This window comes from Ranitomeya variabilis, chromosome 1 (assembly GCF_051348905.1).
Source record: "Ranitomeya variabilis isolate aRanVar5 chromosome 1, aRanVar5.hap1, whole genome shotgun sequence".
Taxonomy (NCBI): Eukaryota; Metazoa; Chordata; class Amphibia; order Anura; family Dendrobatidae; genus Ranitomeya; species Ranitomeya variabilis.
In genome coordinates, this window is record NC_135232.1 from 107,416,502 (window position 1) to 107,436,033 (window position 19,532).

General features: G+C 41.2%; 1 protein-coding gene across 1 annotated transcript in view; it reads right to left on the reverse strand.

Moving 5' to 3' along the window:
• Positions 1 to 19,532, reverse strand: part of SV2C (synaptic vesicle glycoprotein 2C) — a 334,443-nt gene that overhangs the window by 170,925 nt on the left and 143,986 nt on the right. The window contains exon 3 of the mRNA XM_077287335.1: positions 10,639 to 10,819. Coding sequence (XP_077143450.1) covers positions 10,639 to 10,819 — 181 coding nt within the window. The remainder of the gene's footprint in view (positions 1 to 10,638; positions 10,820 to 19,532) is intronic.

Consider the following 19,532-nt stretch of genomic DNA (forward strand, 5'->3'; position numbering starts at 1 on the left):
TGGCAATCATATTTTACATGCCTACAAATTAAATTGGGTCCTATGAGCTAGGAACAATAGCTGGAACAAAAAAAAAAAGTAGGCATGCATTCCAATACAATCTGTAGCTTCAAGGACGCTCTCTTTTTTCATGTGACTTGAGAATGCTGAGGCACAGATTTTGACTGGTTATATTGACCAACTCCTGTTTCTTTCAAGGTTGTCATCTGGACAATGCAGTAATATGGGGCATTAAACTGAAGAGCAATGTACCTAATATGGGTGCCCTGGAGTCAGTGGGAGTGACTAAGGGAAAAGTAATAAAGTGCATCCCTTGAGCCAGTGGGAGCAGCTAAGGGTGAAGTAATCAAGCGCATTAACATGAAGGGCAATGTGCCTATTCCCAATGCCTTTGACCCAGTTGGAGAGGGTTAATGGTATATGTTATCAAGTGCCTGTAAAGCAATTAACAATGGCACGGCAAGGATATTAATAATGCCTTTGTAGACTTTTCTGCTACAGGCTTATTTCATTTACTATGTCCAAATATAACAGAAATTATTTAAATTATTTAATGATCGGTTATACTGTCAATATTATATTGTGTATGGCTTTTAATTACTCCTTTTTTATAGTATCTTTCTCTTTATATACACTCATCACTTTTTGGGTAGTAATAGTAAGTGGGTTTAAGAAATGGTTACTGCATCCCAGCTACTGTATGTAATGGTGGTTTCTAAAACTAAAATATGTGTATTGGTGAGTTATTAGAGCTGGCTACAATACATGCGGTATAATAGTTTTTGGGGCATGACAGATGTCATTATACAGGTAGTCAGACTGTGGCTACCCCTTTATTATGGTTTAGTTTCCGCATTCCCCATTATAGGATCCTCATTGCAGGATGTTTTGCGGGTGTTATTTTGCTGTAGTTACCGTATTATCGATCATAATTTGGTAGTGTTGCATTGTTAAAATTAATCTGTTGTAGCCCTGGAATTTTGTTACTCATATGCACAGTCTTTCCATAGCAAGCAGAACTGGTTGATGACTTTATTAGGCATGGGTGATGGGGGTCGAGTCCATTCAAGGTGTCAAATGGCCTCGCTGGTGACGGTTTAGGAGTCAGGTGGAAGTTGCAGACAAGTTAAGGTGGAGTCATTTTTTACTAATAGAGGATGTAAAACCTCATGGTGGTGAGCAGGCTCGGCTTTGGTGGCCAGCCTCAAGGACGTTGTAATGGTAACATCAATCAGGGGCGGGCACAGTGGTTAAGCACAGGAGTGAGGATAATAGGGTCATTGGTGCCCTGAAAGTTTACTGGCTCTGCTTAAATGGCAAGCCAGTGCGTGCCACCCCTGTATGGCTGTCTGTCCTGGTGCTGTATGTCAGACAGCTGGGGATATCGCAGTACTTGTGAATCCCAATGTACTAGCACTCCACCTGACTCCTACTGTGATTATTTAATCCTGTGATTTGAATAAAAGCTGTGGCCATTTTGACAACCAAAATAATGTGTTTTGTGTATTTATTTTAGTAACTAGGTTTACAGTAGTTATGGTGGTTTTAAGATGGAGTGGGGTCCATCCCATATCCAAAAGTCAAGAAACCCCTGGAGACTAGACGGAGGTGGACATGACTTGGAGATGGGTGGACCGAGAATTCCTGCAGCTTTTGTTTGTATCGCGGTGTAGATTTTAAACAAGAGTGTTGTTGCTTTAAGAGGAAAGAGTTTAGATGTTTGTGCCTGGTGTATTACTGTGAGGAAGGTGGGGCTTATATAGGGGAGGCAACTCCAGCTCTCTTTCTCTCACAGGATGGACAGGAGGAAACATTACCCACCCTCCCGCCCTGTTTATAATCTCTGTCCTAAAACTTTTTAATTATGGCTTGTATAATGATAGATGCTTTATTGTATTTTTGAATTTGTCATTGTATATCTTGTACCAGGTTCAATTGTATATTGGCTATAAAGAGTTAGTATTTGCGGTAAACTTCTAAGCCCAAGGGAAGGGCAATCCTTAAGCCAGTGTTCCCCAACTCCGGTCCTCAAGAGCCACCAACAGGTCATGTTTTCAGGATTTCCTTAGTATTGCACAGGTGATAATTGCATCACCTGCACAGGCAATAATTCCATCACTTGTGCAATACTAAGGAAATCCTGAAAACATGACCTGTTGGTGGCTCTTGAGGACCGGAGTTGGGGAACACTGCCTTAAGCCATGGTTCCCTGGAGGTTTCCTCCACAGGGGGTTTTTCCTCTCCTGAGCGCTGTAGGATGACTCTTTGTGAGTTGGAGGTTTGCCAAGTTTAGTCCCATTAATGCTTTTGCAGGGACTTCTACTTTTTAAGTTTACAAAAATGATTTAAATATTTAAAAAAAAAAAAAGAAAAGTGTCAAATGAGACTTGGAATTTATAACCCGCCACGGCTTTGCGGTTTAGGAGTCAGGTGGAAGTTGCAGACAAGTTAAGGTGGACTCATTTTAACTCAGTGGTTAAGCACAGGAGTGAGAATAATAGGGTCATTGGTGCCCTGAAAGTTTACTGGCTCTGCTTGAATGGCAAGCCAGTGCGTGCCGCCCCTTTATGGCTGTCTGTCCTGGTGCTGTTTGTCAGACAGCTGGGGATATCGCAGTACTGGTGAATCCCAATGTACTAGCACTCCACCTGACTCCTGTGATTATTTAATCCTGTGATTTGAATAAAAGCTGTGGCCATTTTGACAACCAAAATAATGTGTTTTGTGTATTTATTTTAGTACCTAGGTTTACAGTAGTTATGGTGGTTTTAAGATGGAGTGGGGTCCATCCCATATCCAAAAGTCATGCTTTTCACTCATTACAGATTCTTTAAAATCACTGCAACATGATAACACTTTAAGAATGCAAAATAATTTCTTATAACAATGAAAATATTAGGTTAAAAATTTTCAATATAGACTAACATATCACATAATTCCAAAATGCAATACATGGGCTGATTACATAGGGGGAGTATTAATAGTACACAGTCAATCGAGTAATATGCTATCATTATAATATAATAAAATATGGCCCTTGAAACCAAGGTATAACAAATCTTATGTATCAAGTAGTATTCTAAAATAAATCAATGATCCACACTTCTTGCAAATCAAAATTGTGGAATTACATGTAAATAACCAGAGCCGAGCCTAATAAAAAGAAATAAATTAGTCTAGTAAAATCACCTGGGTCTTTATAGTTAGAAGAGATTGATGACTTGTCGAGTATCTTAAAGCAGATGTCACCAGATTTCACATTAGGAATTAATCTGAGAATATTTTCATTGAGGTGGGTGACCCGGCAACTGAAGAATAGCTTTCAAAGTCTGGTAAAATGAAGGCTTCGGCAGTGTTCACATGATGAGCTGTTTTTGCCACGATTTGTTTTTAACATACACACCCTTCCCCTAATCAGGAAAGGTGCAGCGCCATTGTTCTCAGCACATCGGAGGTCCAAACAGCGTACATGCTCTACAAGGAAGAGCACTTCAGACTGCCCACGTATGCATGTACTTAAGTTATGATATCACATACATTGGACTAAGGTCTGAGAGGTTGAAAGTTATGTGCATGATGTACGGCACCCAATAAAGTGACCCATAGCAAGAGCAGTGGCTTCATGAGAACGTGATTAAGAGAATATGTTTTGAAATTGTCTAACAGGTGGCCCAAAAGTCACTAGACCATTTTAAAATATATTGACTATTGACTATTTTGCTATTTATTTTTTTTCCAGATTATTTATATGTAATCCTTGGAAAATAGTTATGGAAAAATTTATGACAGACTAAAAAGTAAAAATAATCCAATTTTTTCAACAAAAACAGCGATGAATTGTGCTTGCATTCAACATTTTCAATATCAATCTGAAGGCGATCCCATCAGCTGAGTATATCCCGAAGCTTACTGTAGAGGATTCAAAGGACGATGATTGTATTCCCATATAGGATACAGGTGCAGCAATTGAAGCCATAAAATTATTGGTCACAATTAGTACCGTATATGCCGCCCAGATCCAAGATTTTACAAGGCAAGAAGACAATTTCATTAACAATGTTGTTATGAGTGACAAGGCCCACTTTCATCTAAACAAGTTTGTCAATTAACAGAATTTAAAATTTGGGGGAAGCTGTAAAAGTAATGGTTTAGTATGGTATAAGCAGAGAAAGAGTCCTTATTTCTTTGATGAGGTACAAAACACTTGCATGGCAAATTTTTGGACAGCGGATAATTTCACCAAACTTTGAATTCTATTGGCCTCCACGCTCACCCGACCTTACGGACATATCCTACAAATCTAATTCAAAATAATTTCCAAGAAGTAAATTTATTGTTTATAAAAGAATAAATGTGAATTTTAAATACATAAAATAGTTATTCTAATTTGAAATGGTTAAATGCCTTTTTGGCCACCCTGTACAAATTGGAATAAGGAAAAAAGCCAACACACTGCAGTTGCCTTGTCCCACCGAAGCACAGAATGAATATTGCTGATACCAACTGTGATTATCATAATGTGGTAGAAGAAATTCAGCTCAGCTGTTTAAAATCGTCAACTTTATTTATATATTAAAACTTCTACACATGCATTATTAGTCCATAGATAGGAACATCTACATGTTTCTGGTGCTCTCAGCACGTTACTTATGAGAGCATGAGTTAGAGCGCTGAGTGTACCAAAAACTCATAGATATACTTATTTATGGACTAATGATGCATGTGTAGAAGTTTTAAATGTCACGACACAGTTGTTGGGTGACTTGGGACCAGGGGCTCCTTCCCTGTCCTTGACATTAGGGGGCACCCTAGCTTGCCCTATTCCCCGGAGTACTTCTGAAGGTGAAGATGACTGGGCTGCCACCCTTGCCTTATCTTCTGAGTTAGCCCTCCGTCTGTTCTCTTCCCCCACCCAGGGAAGAGGGACGCTACCGTGCACCGCAGTACACCAACCCCACAAACAAGGCAACACAAATGAGGGTTAACAGAAAGCACCTGGCATACAAAATATTCACTCACATATAAAAGAGGAATGCACCTGGGAGTGGAGGAATGGGAATAAACCAAAGTAGAGGTGAGAACGGAATTACCACACTTAGAAACCACGCAACAGTCACAGATAACTCCTCCAGAACTCATTCTCATATGAACTCCTCTCCTCCTAAGCCATGCAGGAAATGCTAGATCTGACATGGATTTGAATAAGGACCAGATTATAAAGGGAATGGGAGTGGCTAACTCAGCTCAGCTGAGAGCTCAGGGTTTCTCAACATGGCAGATTAACCCTTGTTCTGCTAAAAGGAATAAACCCCATTAAAAGAAGTGCTTCTTCTCAGTGCAGGAGTAGGAGCAATCAGATGCTGCCGTCTTCTGGCTCCCATCTGTTGCTGAAACCCCGTTACATTAAACATATGCAAATAAAGTTGAAGATTTTAGACCGCTGAGCTGGATTTCTTCTACCACACTAAAATAAATAGCATTAAGATATTAAGTGAAAAAAATTGTTCTGAACAACCTGTTTAAATAACATATGGCTGAGGCACCACCATACATAAGATGAGCATCTCTGAAGCCCAAATTGCTGATATGGCGAGGAGAACAGGATCATTTATAAGAACTGTGTGTAAGTTTTATTACTTGGGAAGGGAGCCAATTAAATAAACTATTAAGGAAAATATTAATGCAGTTTGCTGTACTGTAATGATCCATTACCTATTCAGAGGGAGTCTGTTATTTATTAGCTTTAATAAAATGTGTAAATCAGTAAGTAGTAACATCCAATCAGCCTCTTATATTGACTTCATATCATGTCACTTGCACTACACAGAAAAAAATTATTTTCCCATTGTTTGCTGTATGGAGCAAGACTAACATACAACCCAATGACAGAAACAGCCTACCATAGTCTAGAAATAAGCCGACAGTGTATACTGTGTGGAGTTATTGTCACATGCTTCAAACCACACAAATCACAATCAATGACTCCATTTAATTAAACCACATACGATCAATATGCCTCTAAGAAAGCCAGTTATCAATATATTCATTACTGAGCTGTCTCCATTCCATGGGAATTCATTGGCCTTATGCTAATTTGCAGTGGTGCACTTACTGTATAGCTCCTGGCTGCAATCCAACATTAACACACTTGTTACTGCTCCAACAGAAAGTCTGGGCGAATGCACAACAGTAGTTGTAGTAGTAACCTAGTACTGGGTAATACTGAGTAATATTAGATGTTGATACAGACACTGCCTAAGTCTATGTGCACATAGAGCTTCCTTGAGGCGGTCAAAAATGATGAGTGGAAACCAAGTTAGAGAATGCTCATTTTTGGGTATCTTCTTTCCATGCAGATGTGAAGCGGTTCTACTGCTAAAGACACCAGCAAAAGTGGTCAGAAAACTCTCAAAAGAATGAACATATGTATTTCTTTGTAAAAACGACTTGCTGTTCATATGCTCAGGCTTTTGAGCGTCTTTTAGCTGCTTCAGGTGTCCAAAGAGGCCAAGCGGATGAAAGAAGTGACCGGTCCATTCTTCAGGTGTTTTCCCCTCTGAAGAAGCTCTACTTTGTTTGACTGAAATCAATGGGGAGGCACTTTGTTGTCTGTTTGATCGTTTTGTCAGTGATTTTGCTTCAAAAATCACTAACGGTTTATTCACTGTTAAATGGAGTAAAATAGAAAATTCTGGAAACCACCAGTAAAAAAGAAGCCCCCAAAATGCTAGAAAAAAAACAGCAGTCATGCGAAAAAATGCCTCAAGAAACATCATTTGCACATAAACTTTGTGGAGTTTTTGGAGGAGTCTTTCTTTTCCTGGCACGTTTTTGAAGCGTTTTGGAAGAGTTTATTCCTGAAACATTTTTTACAGCAATTGCTGTGAAGGTATCCCGTCACGTTGCAAAATGCCACTATTCGGCAGATATAGTAACGTTAGAAAGGTGCCAGCCACCCTACTAAAAGCGTGCATTAAAGAGAATATTATCTTTAGTCCTCCTTGGAGCCACCTGCTTTCAGTCAAACAGGCGTGCTGATGCAGCTACAGTCATAGCTCAGAGCATTCAGAGCGGAGGATGTACGCATGCTCCAGCACTGACTGACAGCCAGCTTTGTACTGATGCACTATAGTGCCGGCTGTCCTGAGGTCAAAGTGTTGAGGCATGCTTACAGATCCTGCTCTCACTGTTAACTGTGTCGGCACACCTGTTGACAGGTACAAGGATGCAATGGCCCAGAGAATGAGGAGATAGTGGTATTTAACTACCAATTATTTATTTGATTACCACCAATATATAGGTACTTAGTGCCTATGTCACAATATCAAAGGCAAATAAATAAGCTGTGGCAATACACTGAATTACAACAAGTTAATAACATGATAATACAACTAAATAGGATAGACACAGTATATACAATACAACATACAATAGTATTTACACACCACCACTCTATATTCACAACTAAGCAACTATTGTCGTGAGTAATGTCTTGGTCCTAATTCTTCGATGTAGGGTGCATCATCATCACCAACGGACCCATCGCCACTTCCAAAGTGATATAAAGTGTCGTACAGGCCCCCACAGGAATCTATGTTACTCCCTGTTAGGCCACAAGTCTCATATCGAATGGTAACTCGGCATACCGAACACACTGGCTGACTCCATTCCCTGCAGTACAGCCCCGATTCTTTTTCTCCTCTCTGTACCATACGTTTGCATTGGTGGTTGTGGCTCATACAAATGTACCTCTCCGCAGCTCGACCGTCATGGGTCGTCTGGCATGACTCGGGTCTCTCATCTTCGGGTCTGGTCTCGTGGGTCTTTACCCAGATCTGTTCTCTCAAATCTTCATTTGAGTCTGGTTAATTGGATCTTCAGTCAGGACTGGTCTCTCGTAATGACGGCTATAACCCAACTCTGCGGCTCAGATGACCAAGTCCATTCGCCAATTTCTCTCCTTCTCAGTCTTTCCAGCCCCTTTAGAATTATTAATTGTTCCACAGCTGTCGGCTGACCTGGCATCTCCTCCAATCTCTTCCCTCTGGAGATGTGTACTTCACTCTTCAGTTCCTAATAATGTAATTATCTCTGCTTTCTTCTTTCTTATCATCTTTAGTCCGCAGATGGCAATGTTCACTTGCTGATACTTGGATTAGGCATTACTATATGTGTCTTCTCACTCATTCATCCCCTTACATGCCCATATGACAGTGAGCTGGCGGCTTCTGGGAGGAATAAAGTTGATTAAAGCTGGGCTTTCAAAATGGTGGCTGGACACCTTCCTAACAGTGTTAGCCTGCAGATTAACCCTATATCTGCAGGTTAATACCATTCCCTTTAAGGAAGTGGCATGCATTTTCTTTTTCCAATGAGCATCATTCAAAACCTGAACCAAAAAACTGCTAATGAACAGGGATGGCCTGTTTGTTAGACAGCCTGAGGCTGTCTATCAGCAGTGAGACATGCAGTCACATTTTAAGGGCACGCTGAAGACACTCTGTTAGCACAAGAGCATGATCCGATAACACCTTCTCCAAGCAAGTTAGCTCATCATGTGCCATTAACTATTAGTTGTTTAGGTGGTATGAAATATACAAGCAGCCTATAAATGACTGATCAGCGCCACACTTATATGAGTGTTCTTGCAAATGCTTGTCCGGCTAGTGGTGTAAAATTGTCGTAAAGGATATGGACGCTTTTGTGAACTATTTTTTTTTTACTTAAATGCATGTATTTTGGGCTAAAATTTTTGGATTCGGGTTTCTTTAAAAATTTGGAGCCATTTGGCTTTAACAGGCTCTGGCAGGAGTTTGTAACTCTTATGTCTGTCTTTTTCTTAGCTTTTCTCAGCTAGTTTATTAACTCTACGTTAATGTCATCTGTGGTCATAAATCAGTAAGGAGGAGCTCAGAAAAAAATACAAATAAGAATTACAAACTCTTCAGAACACGTGGACTGATGGATTCTCAGATAACTCATTCTGCAGCTATCAATAGACAGTGCAACAGAAAGCTATAGAAGACAAAGGGGCAACATTTTAATGAAATTCAAAAAATGATGTTTAACCCACAATTTATGAATTTAAAGGGAACCTGTCACCCCCAAAATCGAAGATGAGCTAAGCCCACCAGCATCAGGGGCTTATCTACAGCATTCTGGAAATGCTGTAGATAAGCCCCCGATGTATCCTGAAAGATGAGAAAAAGAGTTTAGATTATACTCACCTGGTTGGGCGGTCTGATCCAATGGGCGTCGTGGCCCGGTCCGGGGCCTCCTATCTTCATAGGATGATGTTCTCTTCTTGTCTTCATGCTGCGGCTCCTGCACAGGCGTACTTTATCTGCCCTGTTGAGGGCAGAGCAAAGTACTGCAGTGCGCAGGCGCCGGGCTTCTCTGACTTTGAGGGCAGATAAAGTACACCTGCGCCGGAGCCGCAGCGTGAATGCAAGAAGAGGACGTCATCGTAAGAAGATGGGAGGCCCCGGACCGGACCGCGACGCCCACCGGACCGGACGACAGCGGGACAGCCGCTTTGTGAGTATAATCTAACCTCTTTTTCTCATCTTTCAGGATACATCGGGGGCTTATCTACAGCATTACAGAATGCTGTAGATAAGCCCCTGATGCTGGTGGGCTTAGCTCATCTTCGATTTTGGGGGTGACAGGTTCCCTTTAAGTAAAAAAAAAATTGTGCACATTATTTAAGGTTCACATGTCAATTTGTCTCCTAAATTTGTCTGTCTGCTTAGAATAATTACATGGCACATAAAATGGAATCAGCATCCTGTATGTATTTTACCATAAAATTGGCCGCAGTTTATTTATATCAGTCTGTCTGGTTTGCGTATGTTTTGTATTTTTAGGCTAGGATCAGACGAATGTAGATTCTTTTATGCGAGAGAATCTAGCTGATTCTCTCAGATGAGGAGAAGAAGGAGAATAAAATTTCTCCATCTTCTCCATTGTGTCAGTGCATGGAAATTGGCCTGCACTCAAATGAAATCCGGTACGATGTTTTTCACGAACTCATTGACTTGCATGACTGATTGCGATCCGAATATGGGATCAAACTCAGACATGCAGCGATTTTTTACTCGGACCGTCTCGGTCCAAGTAAAGAATCTTACATGTGCGCAGCCTCATGGAATAACATTGGTCCAAGTGCAATCTGATGTTTTGTTAGATTGCTTTCGTACAGAAAATACAGTGGTGTGAGCGAGCCCTTAGAATGAAAGAAAAAGATCCGCATGCAGGACTTTCTGTTCTAAAAGTAAAAAATAAACAAATAAAATCCAGAATGTCTCAATATAAATCAATGTGGACTCCTTACTTTCGTTTGAAGTAGGAATGTCTGGGATCTTAATTCAGTTTATTGGTTCAATTTATCTGTTCTAAATGGAACAAAAAAAACAGAAACGATAAACAGTCATGTGAACAGAGTCTAAGCTTTTCCTGGACCACTTTAATGTCAACACTCTTATTAGACACCATACCTTATTAACTTATTTTACCTATCAAATGAACTACTTAGGTACACAAAAATGTGTATTTTTCATATAAAAAAAAGTTTAGAAATTATTTAAAGATCCAAGCAAAAAAACATTCAAAAATTTCAAAAAAGAAATCTCGTTTTACCCAAATCCAGAAAGTAATCGGCAGAGTAGAAATAATCCATATCCTTGGACAAATGAGGACAGAAAGGCAAAAAATCCATTGACAGACATACAGATCAGGAGAGATTGCTTCCGCCCCACTTTATCTGCTAGGCCTCCCCAGAAGAATGCTCCAACCATCATTCCCAGATACACTATACTCCCTGCAAGAAAGAAGGAAATTCACAATTACCAAATGTTTTATCACAAAGCAGCAATGGTTGTCTATCCAGCCACTGACCCATGAACCATGCATAGTCTGCACCTATGAATTGTCGGGCCACGTGGTAGCCCTTGACCACACAGTAGACATGCTTGTCCTGTTCAGTCAATATTTCATAAAAACTTACGTGTGATAATTCACTGCTTCTGTGATCTGTATCTATAGGATATAAACATCTCTACCATAACCTACAGAGGATCAGACATATTTTCGAATTATACAGAAAAACTAATTTGTGGAACACTAAAGTAACTACGTAAGCAAGAAGATAGGCAATGTCTAACGCCGACCATTAAATGGCAGTCGGCCAACCGATACTTCAGATGATCGTTTGGCCAATAGTCATCTCAGCCGACAGTCCCACGAGAGAAAGAAAGTAATGCCAGCTCACCATTAGGGAAAATAAGGATCCAGGATGAACAGAACCACGAGCTGACCACTCATGTTGGCAAATGTAGAAAAAGGAGAAGAAGTTCCAGCTTCTGGTAAAATATCAAATGTAGTCTTTATTCCATAAAGGTTTAAAAAATCAGAGACATGATGGTTAGCAAGCAACGCGTTTTGAACTGAAGCTTGACAAAGAACAACCGTGTTCGAAACGTCGTGTCTCTGATTTTTTTAACCTTGATGGAATAAAGACTACATTTGATATTTTACCAGAACCTAGAACTTCTCCTTTTTCTCCATTCACAGGAACGCTCGTTCGGCTGATCACTCCTGTGTTCTCTGTGAGAAAGCTTCAAACTGACACGTTGACTTGCGGCTTATCCCAGGGAGAACAACATGATCAGGGATGGCCTGTTATATATGCGTGATCGACATCTCTCCCGACCATCAGTTTGCCGGCGCCCCCAAACACATTAGACCTTCAATAACGGTGGGATCAGCTGACTTTAGTCAAATTTTTACGGGGCTCTTAATCACAAAGACACTTGATGTGCAATGATTAAAGGACAGAGTCTGTCTGAGGAAAAAATCACAGTATGCAACATTTGTTTCCGATTTTCGGATCGCAATCGGCCATGCAAGACAATGAGTCAGTCAAAAACATAGGACAGGACTCAGATGACATCTGAGTATGGTCTGATTTTGATGGGCTGACTGAATAAAGAAGAAAATCTTTTTTTCCATCCTTTCATGATCTGATAAAATCCTATCACCCTATGATTACACTCTGATCAGAGTATGATTAGCATAATCGACTGATTTTCCCAGATGAGAAAAAATACTGTTGTGTGATGCAGCCCCAAAACGTATTATTAATAATAATAATAATAATAATAATATTGTTTTTATTAGCATTAGAAATATTGCTATTATTAATCATTATTATCATCACTATTTTACACCTATCAGGCAGAGAGTCAGCACAGGATCTGAATCCTATATTTGCAGAGCTGGTTATTTCCTACCTCCATTGATCTGTGGCTGTGTTTGGTAACAGAGGTATGGCCGTGGATGTCATCCGGAGTAATAGATTGTACTGTCACAAGAGAACCTTCCTGCTAACAGCTGTTTGCTGTGATAAGGAGAATACATATGAGCGCAACAGTGAACTAGTGAACCAGCGACTGTATTAAATAAGCTTTACAGCTTAGTTTTCATGAACGCTATCTATTCCACTAATATTATTTGTAGACAGTGCTCAGATCAGAGCCCACTCACATGGTTGTTACTTATCCCCCTTTTCTTACAGGATCAGCAACATAACTTCCTTTTGTTTTAGTTGTGACCATACCCAATGCCAGGCAATCAATAGCCATCTGCTAAAATACATTAGTCATTGAATTGACTCTGCATTTTATCATTATTTTCTCCCCCCGCCCAGTTCTCATATCCTTCACATTTCTGGTCTTTACACAAAATATGATACTGATCTATTTAATCCAACCTAATGCTGCGGCTAATACTAGGCTTTATTCCCGAAGGTGAATACTGAGACTCTTATAATAACAATATAGCTTTATCTTGCTCTAATATGTATATATTCACTTTGGGAAAAAATGAACAAACAACTAGACTGAGTGAATTGTGTTAGACAGTTTTTACATGACTTATAAGCTCAAATCCTGATCCAACCGCAGATTAGTACCTAAGCTAACAGTAGGATACATTACTTAAGGAAGCACTCTTATCAAAGGTTTTACCCTATTAATATGTTGCAGTCTTCATATTATATAACACTGTGTACTTATAACTGCTCATTTTGGTCTTTTATCCAGTTAATTCTTGTGTTTTCCATTAGGTCTATGATATCACATAATGAATAATAATAGACAACCTGAGTCCTTCTAATCTCTATGTGGAAACAGGAAGTTTCATTTCCTTGCATGAGTCATCATTAGAACTACAATTCCACACCAATGTAAAGTCCTTTGCAGAGGGGAGTAAGGGAGCATATGAGTCAGGAGTCGAAGAGGAGGTGGAGCTGGGCTGTCAGGGACTTTGCAGTGTTGTAAAATCGTAATTCTAATGATGACTCATGCAAGAAAAATTGACCTCCTGTTTCTACATAGATCTAAGAAGGGTTTGACTAGTCTGATTTTAACCCCATAATGTCATAGACCTAATGGAAAAGAGAAGAATTAACTGGACGAAAGGGCAAAATGAGCAATTGTAAGTACACAGTGCTATATAATATGATGATTTCAATATATATATGTGGATAAACACTTTGATGGGAAGAGTGCTTCTTTAAAGCCATTAGTTTAGTTCATCAGACCAGTCGATGGACATAAATTTGTTCCTCCAAATTATAAAGAGAAAAGCGCATCTGAACTCTATTTTCATGAAAAAAACAGCTAAAACTTTTATCAGAAGGCAAAAATTCTGTAATATTCCTAGCAATATCTTCTGACTCTGCCATAAACATGAATGCTTTACTTGGTCGAGGATTTAGGTGTTTTCAATAGGAAGAAAGGAAAGAAAGGTATCTGGGCGTTATAAATTCATCCATCTTATAATTGCAGTAGCCTGATCCTTTCACTGACAATATTTGTGGAGGGTAAGGAGAGAGTTTGGGGGGACCCATATACATCAGATGGTTGGACAATCCCACCAGGAGCAGCTGTTTTGGATAACTTTCAAGCAATGTATATGGCGACCTTTACAGGACAGGTATAGCTCCAGAAAGCGGCAAGTAAATTTCCTTTCCTCCATTAGGAAGAAAGCTTGCTGTCAAGTGCCATCCATTGGAGACAGCTACTTCTACCATGCAGTACCCAATAATTTAAAGAGAATATGTCATCAGGTTTTTGTTACCTAATCTAACAGAAGCATAATGTAAGGACAAAGACTCTGACGCCAGCGAAGTGTCACTTAATGGGCTACTTGCTGTAATTTTGATAAAAATCACTGTTTCATCAGCATGAGATTATCACTAGAGGACTAGTAAACCTGCTGCCAGGTAGTGAAGCATATACATGAGCTTTGTCTAATCCCGCCCCCACCAATGATTGACAGCCAAGCATAGTGGACACATAAAGCTGCCAGTGCCAATCAGTGGTGTGGGCGGGGTTATACAGAGCTCAGCATTCGGAGATCTGGTAGATCTGCAACAGATTTTATCAACACCACAGCAAGCAGCTCAGTAAGTGATTCATTGCTGGAATCCGTATCTCTGCTACTACATTATGCTGCTGTCACGAGGTTACCGCAACATAGAGGGGAGCCAGAATACCGCAGTGTCTGATTGCTCCTACTCTTGTGCTGAGAAGAAGCACTTCTCCTTCGTTTTAGTGGTGTTTATTTCTTTTGGCAGAACGGGGTGATCGGCCATGTTGGAATCTCTGAGCTCTCAGCTGAGCTCAGTTAGCCACTCCTATCCCCTTTATAATCTGGGTCCTGATTCAAATTCATGTCAGAGCTAGCATTTGCTGCATGGCTTAGGAGGAGAAGTGTTCATATGAGAAGGAGTTTTGGTGGAGTTATCTGTGACTGTTGCATGGTTTGTAAGTGTGATAATTCCCTATTTTTCCTACTTTGTTTTTTCCCCCGTCCTCCACTCCCTAGTACAATCCTCTGTTATATGAGAGTGAATATTTGTATGGTTGGTGTTGTTAGTTTACCCTTGTTTGTGTTGCCTTGTTCGTCGGATTGGTGTACTGTGGTGCACAGTAGCCCCTCTATTCCCTGGTAGTGGAAGAGAACAGACAGAAGATGAACTCAGGAGATAAGGCAAGGGTGGTGGCCCCGTCATCTTCACCTTCAGAAGTATTCCAGGGAATAGGGTGAGCTAGGGCACCCCCTAGTGGTAGGGACAGGGAAGGAGCTCCTGGTCCTGGGTCACCCGACAACTAAGTCGTGACAGCTGCTCTCAGATGGAATAGTAAATACCTATTAACAGATTCCCTTTAATGAGCCTTGGCACATGATTGCGGATATTTAGCAAAACTAGAACCTTCTCTAAAATTATACAAAAGGAACTAAAGGACACAACTGGCTTACAAATACTAAAAGTATTGTATATGACCCCCAATCTCATGCTAAACATTATGAAATATAATTCAACAGCAATTGGATTACTCTGAACACATGACAATGGGCAGAAACAAAACTAAAATGAAGCAGAATAAATGAATCTTAAAACTCTTTTAAGTAAGTTTTTGATGAGGCACTTACTTGGAGAGTGTATTATGTATATAGAAATATGTGACAAGGTGTAGGCTGTGCTGTGACAATAACAATCGAGCAGGGAATTCAGCAACTTGGCAAGTGCAGTAATTACACAACCCACATTCGCTGTCAAATTCTGCTTCAAAAACTCTTTTAACAAAGACATTTAGGGTTGTATTACTGAATATAAACTTCTTAGTTTATCCGAAGCAGAGAAGTATAAAGTTTTAGAAAAGAGAAAATATGAGAGGATGTTTTCAGAAAGCATTACTTGTATATCTGTGTGAATGGTATTCTTGGATTTTTGTGCATTTTGTGTAAAAAGATAAGATTCACTCATGTGAAGTTTATTGGTTTTTTAACCCCTTCATGACAATCAATGTACATGTACGGAAAATGTTGAAAGCGGTGCTCACCCCACCCTATACATGGCAGGTGATGGCTGTGTGTTAAGCTGTTTTCACACGTCCGTTTATTTCCGGTACTGGAAAAAACGGTAGCGGAGATTTCCGTGTTCATGTGTCCGTGTGTGTAATACTGGCGGCACATGTGTGGCGACCATGTGCAGCATCAGTACCACACGGATGGCCGCCTGGAAAGAAACACTACAGTAAGCACAGTTCCTCGGCGGTGGGTGCTGAAGACGGCTCTCATCATTCATAGGGGGAACCCACGTCGTGTTTTTCATTCATTTATTTCGTTATATCGCAGGCAGCGGCTGAGGAATACCCCAATCATCGGCTTCTACTGTCACTATTATTAGCGGTAGCTGGTCTCAGATGATGGAAGTAAGAGTCCCAAAAGCTCCCACCTGCTATCCTCATTTGGACTTTAATATAAGTCATCATTCTCCTCTGTTCACGCCGAGGGCAGAGCAGGAGAGAATGATGAGAGCTGTCTTCAGCACCTGCCGCCGGAGAACAGTGCTTACTGTAGCGCTTCTTCCCCGGTGTCGATGCATGTCACACAGAGGACATCAATGTGTGTTCTCCGTGTGCACGTGTGTGGGACGTTTTGCCATCTGTGCTGATGGTAAAAAACGGACATGTATGTATGTGGGGCACACGGACACACGGTCCATGGAAACACACGGACATGTGCACAGACCAATTCATTTGAATGGGTCTTCGTGTGTATGTCTCCAGTACGTGTGAAAACTGTCACCACATGTACCGGAGACACGGGCATGTGAAATAGGCCTAACAGCCAGGATCTGCCTCTAACAATCATGGGTAGGGCAGAGTTTCGTCTGCGACTGTTAATCTGTTAAATGTCAATCTCTAACAGCAACATTTAAATGTGCTAGCATGGGGACACGTCATTCCATGTGCCCATTGGCGCGCCCCTGACATAATTGTAAGTCACCAATGGTTTGTGTCATGATCCGGGTCGGAGTTTGCCATTTTTCCCCTGTTCCGGCCTGGTCATGGTGGGGTTAACTATTCCTGCCTCTCTTTGATTTGGGAGTGGCTATTTATTGGTTCTCTTGCTGGCAGCTTGTGTCAATGATAGTTTTGGGCTTGCTGAGACTGCTACCTGAGATACCCCTGTGTTCCTTTTGCCTCTGACCTCCCTTACCTGTACCTGCCCTGTCTCCTGTACCCAATCTAGGCTGACTCTTGTGTTTATCCCCTCCGTTTGTGACCCGGCTAAGACTCTGACTTTGTCTCCTGCTTCTCGTTTTTGTTACCACACGTCTGTCTGGCTTTTTGACCTTTTGGCTTACTCTGACTCCGTTCTCTGTCTAACATCTTTGGTACCTTTGCTCCTGGTTGGTTCAGACCCTCGGCTTGTTAATTGACCACGGTTTCTGTTTTCCCCTTTAAACAATACGCTTACCGACTGTTACGGACTTGGCTTGTTTTGACCACTCTCTGTCGCCACCTTGTGGCGCAGTGCAGCTTGCACTGGGCTGTGGTGTGGTAAGTGTGACCTCTTTTTCTGTCACCCACTCTCCTTCATGGAGTCTGCACATACCTGCATTGCTGCAGCATGATAGTTTGCTATGACAGCTGGGGGTCTATTGAAGGCCTTTGTGCGTGTCATTATGGAGCTCCTTTGATACCCTGCCTGTGGCCGGGCTTCAAAGGAGATCGTAGTTTCTGCTATATACAGTGATGCTGTGATCACAGATTAACAAATACAGTGAAATAAATAAGGATATTATAGAAATAAAAAAATCCACAAATGTAGTATCGCAGAGTTCAGAAAGGTCCGATCTATCAAAATATAAAACTAATTAACCCGATCGGTAAACACTGTAAACGAAAAAAAATTCAAGAACGCCAAAATTACACAGGGAAGAATATCAATATTTTGGCTCCATTTCACCTCCTTCCCATCAGTATCTGTCTTTATTTTGCTTTAGCGCAATAGACTATAAATATGTCTTTTGCTACTGGGACCAAATATCTTCACCTCGTCAGGGCACACAAAGTCCCGACATTTGCCTTGATATCACAAAGTTGCTTTAGAGGTCTTTTAAGAAAGAAAAGGTTTTCTTCTGGCATTTTTCCCATGTTGATCTATTGATTTTTGATCATTTTAACTAACTAGATGGTGGCCCGATTCTAACGCATCGGGTATTCTAGAATATGCATGTCCACGTAGTATATTGCCCAGCCACGTAGTATATTGCGCAGTCACGTAGTATATTGCCCAGCCACGTAGTATATTGCCCAGCCATGTAGTATATTGTCCAGGCACGTAGTATATTGCCAAGTCATGTAGTATATTGCCCAGAGTGTTGTGAACTCTGTTCTCGAACTCCCTCCTGTGGTCAGGAATGGTATTTCTGTGAGTTCTGTCTGTGGGTTCCCTCTGGTGGCTGAAAGTGGAGCTGCTGGTCTGGAGGTGGCTTCCTCAGCTGCATCGTTTAAGACTGGGCTGGTTCCTCTATTTAACTCTGCTCAGATCGTTACCTGATGCCAGTTGTCAATGTATCTGTACTGGTTCAGATCTCACTTGGATCTCCTGATGACCTGTCTACTTCAGTAGAAGCTAAGTCCCTGTTAAGCTCATTTGTTGTTCATTTGTGTGCTGAATATATTTCTGAGCACTTGCTAAGTTTTGTCCAGCTGGCTATCATGATATTGTCTCGCTAGCTGGAAGCTCTGGGTTGCAGAGTGGCACCTACCGCGCCGTGAGTCGGCGCGGGGGGTTTCTTGCTCACTCTGCGTGGCTTTTGGTAGTTTTTTGTGCTGACCGCAAAGATCCCTTTATCTATCTTCTGTCTATTTAGTAAGTCGGGCCTCCTTTGCTGAAACCTGTCTCATTCCTATGTTTGTGCCTTCCTCTTAACTCACAGTCAATATATGTGGGGGGCTACTCTTTTCCTTTGGGGAATTTCTCTGAGGCAAGGTGAGGCTATATTTCTCTTTAGGGGTAGTTACCTCTCAGGCTGTGAAGAGTCGTCTAGGCAGAGTCAGGTACGATCCACGGCTAATTCTAGTGTGTGTGATAATAGATTAGGGCTGCAGTCAGCAGAGCTCCCACTTCCCAGAGCTCGCTCTATTTTGCAGTTTTGACTATCAGGTCATTCCCGGTGCTCCTAACCACCAGGTCCAGCCATAACACCAGAGACGTAGTATATTGGCCAGCCACGTAGTATATTGCCCAGTGACGTAGTATATTGCCCAGTCATGTAGTATATTGCCCAGTCACGTAGTATATTGCCCAGCAACGTAGTATATTGCCCAGCCATGTAGTATATTGTCCAGGCACGTAGTATATTGCCAAGTCATGTAGTATATTGCCCAGAGACGTAGTATATTGCCCAGCGACATAGTATATTGCCCCCCAGCGATGTAGTATATTGCCCAGTGACATAGTATACAGCACAGAGCCATGTAGTATATTGCACAGCGAAGTAGTATACAGCACAAAGCCACGTAGTATATTGGCCAGTCACGTAGTATATTGCCCAGCCACATTTGTCACAGGTTAAAAAATAAAAAATAAACATATACTCACCTTTCCGAGGGCCCCTTGTAGTCCACGGCAGCTTCCGGTCCCAGGGTTGGTCTGAGCGCAGGACCTGT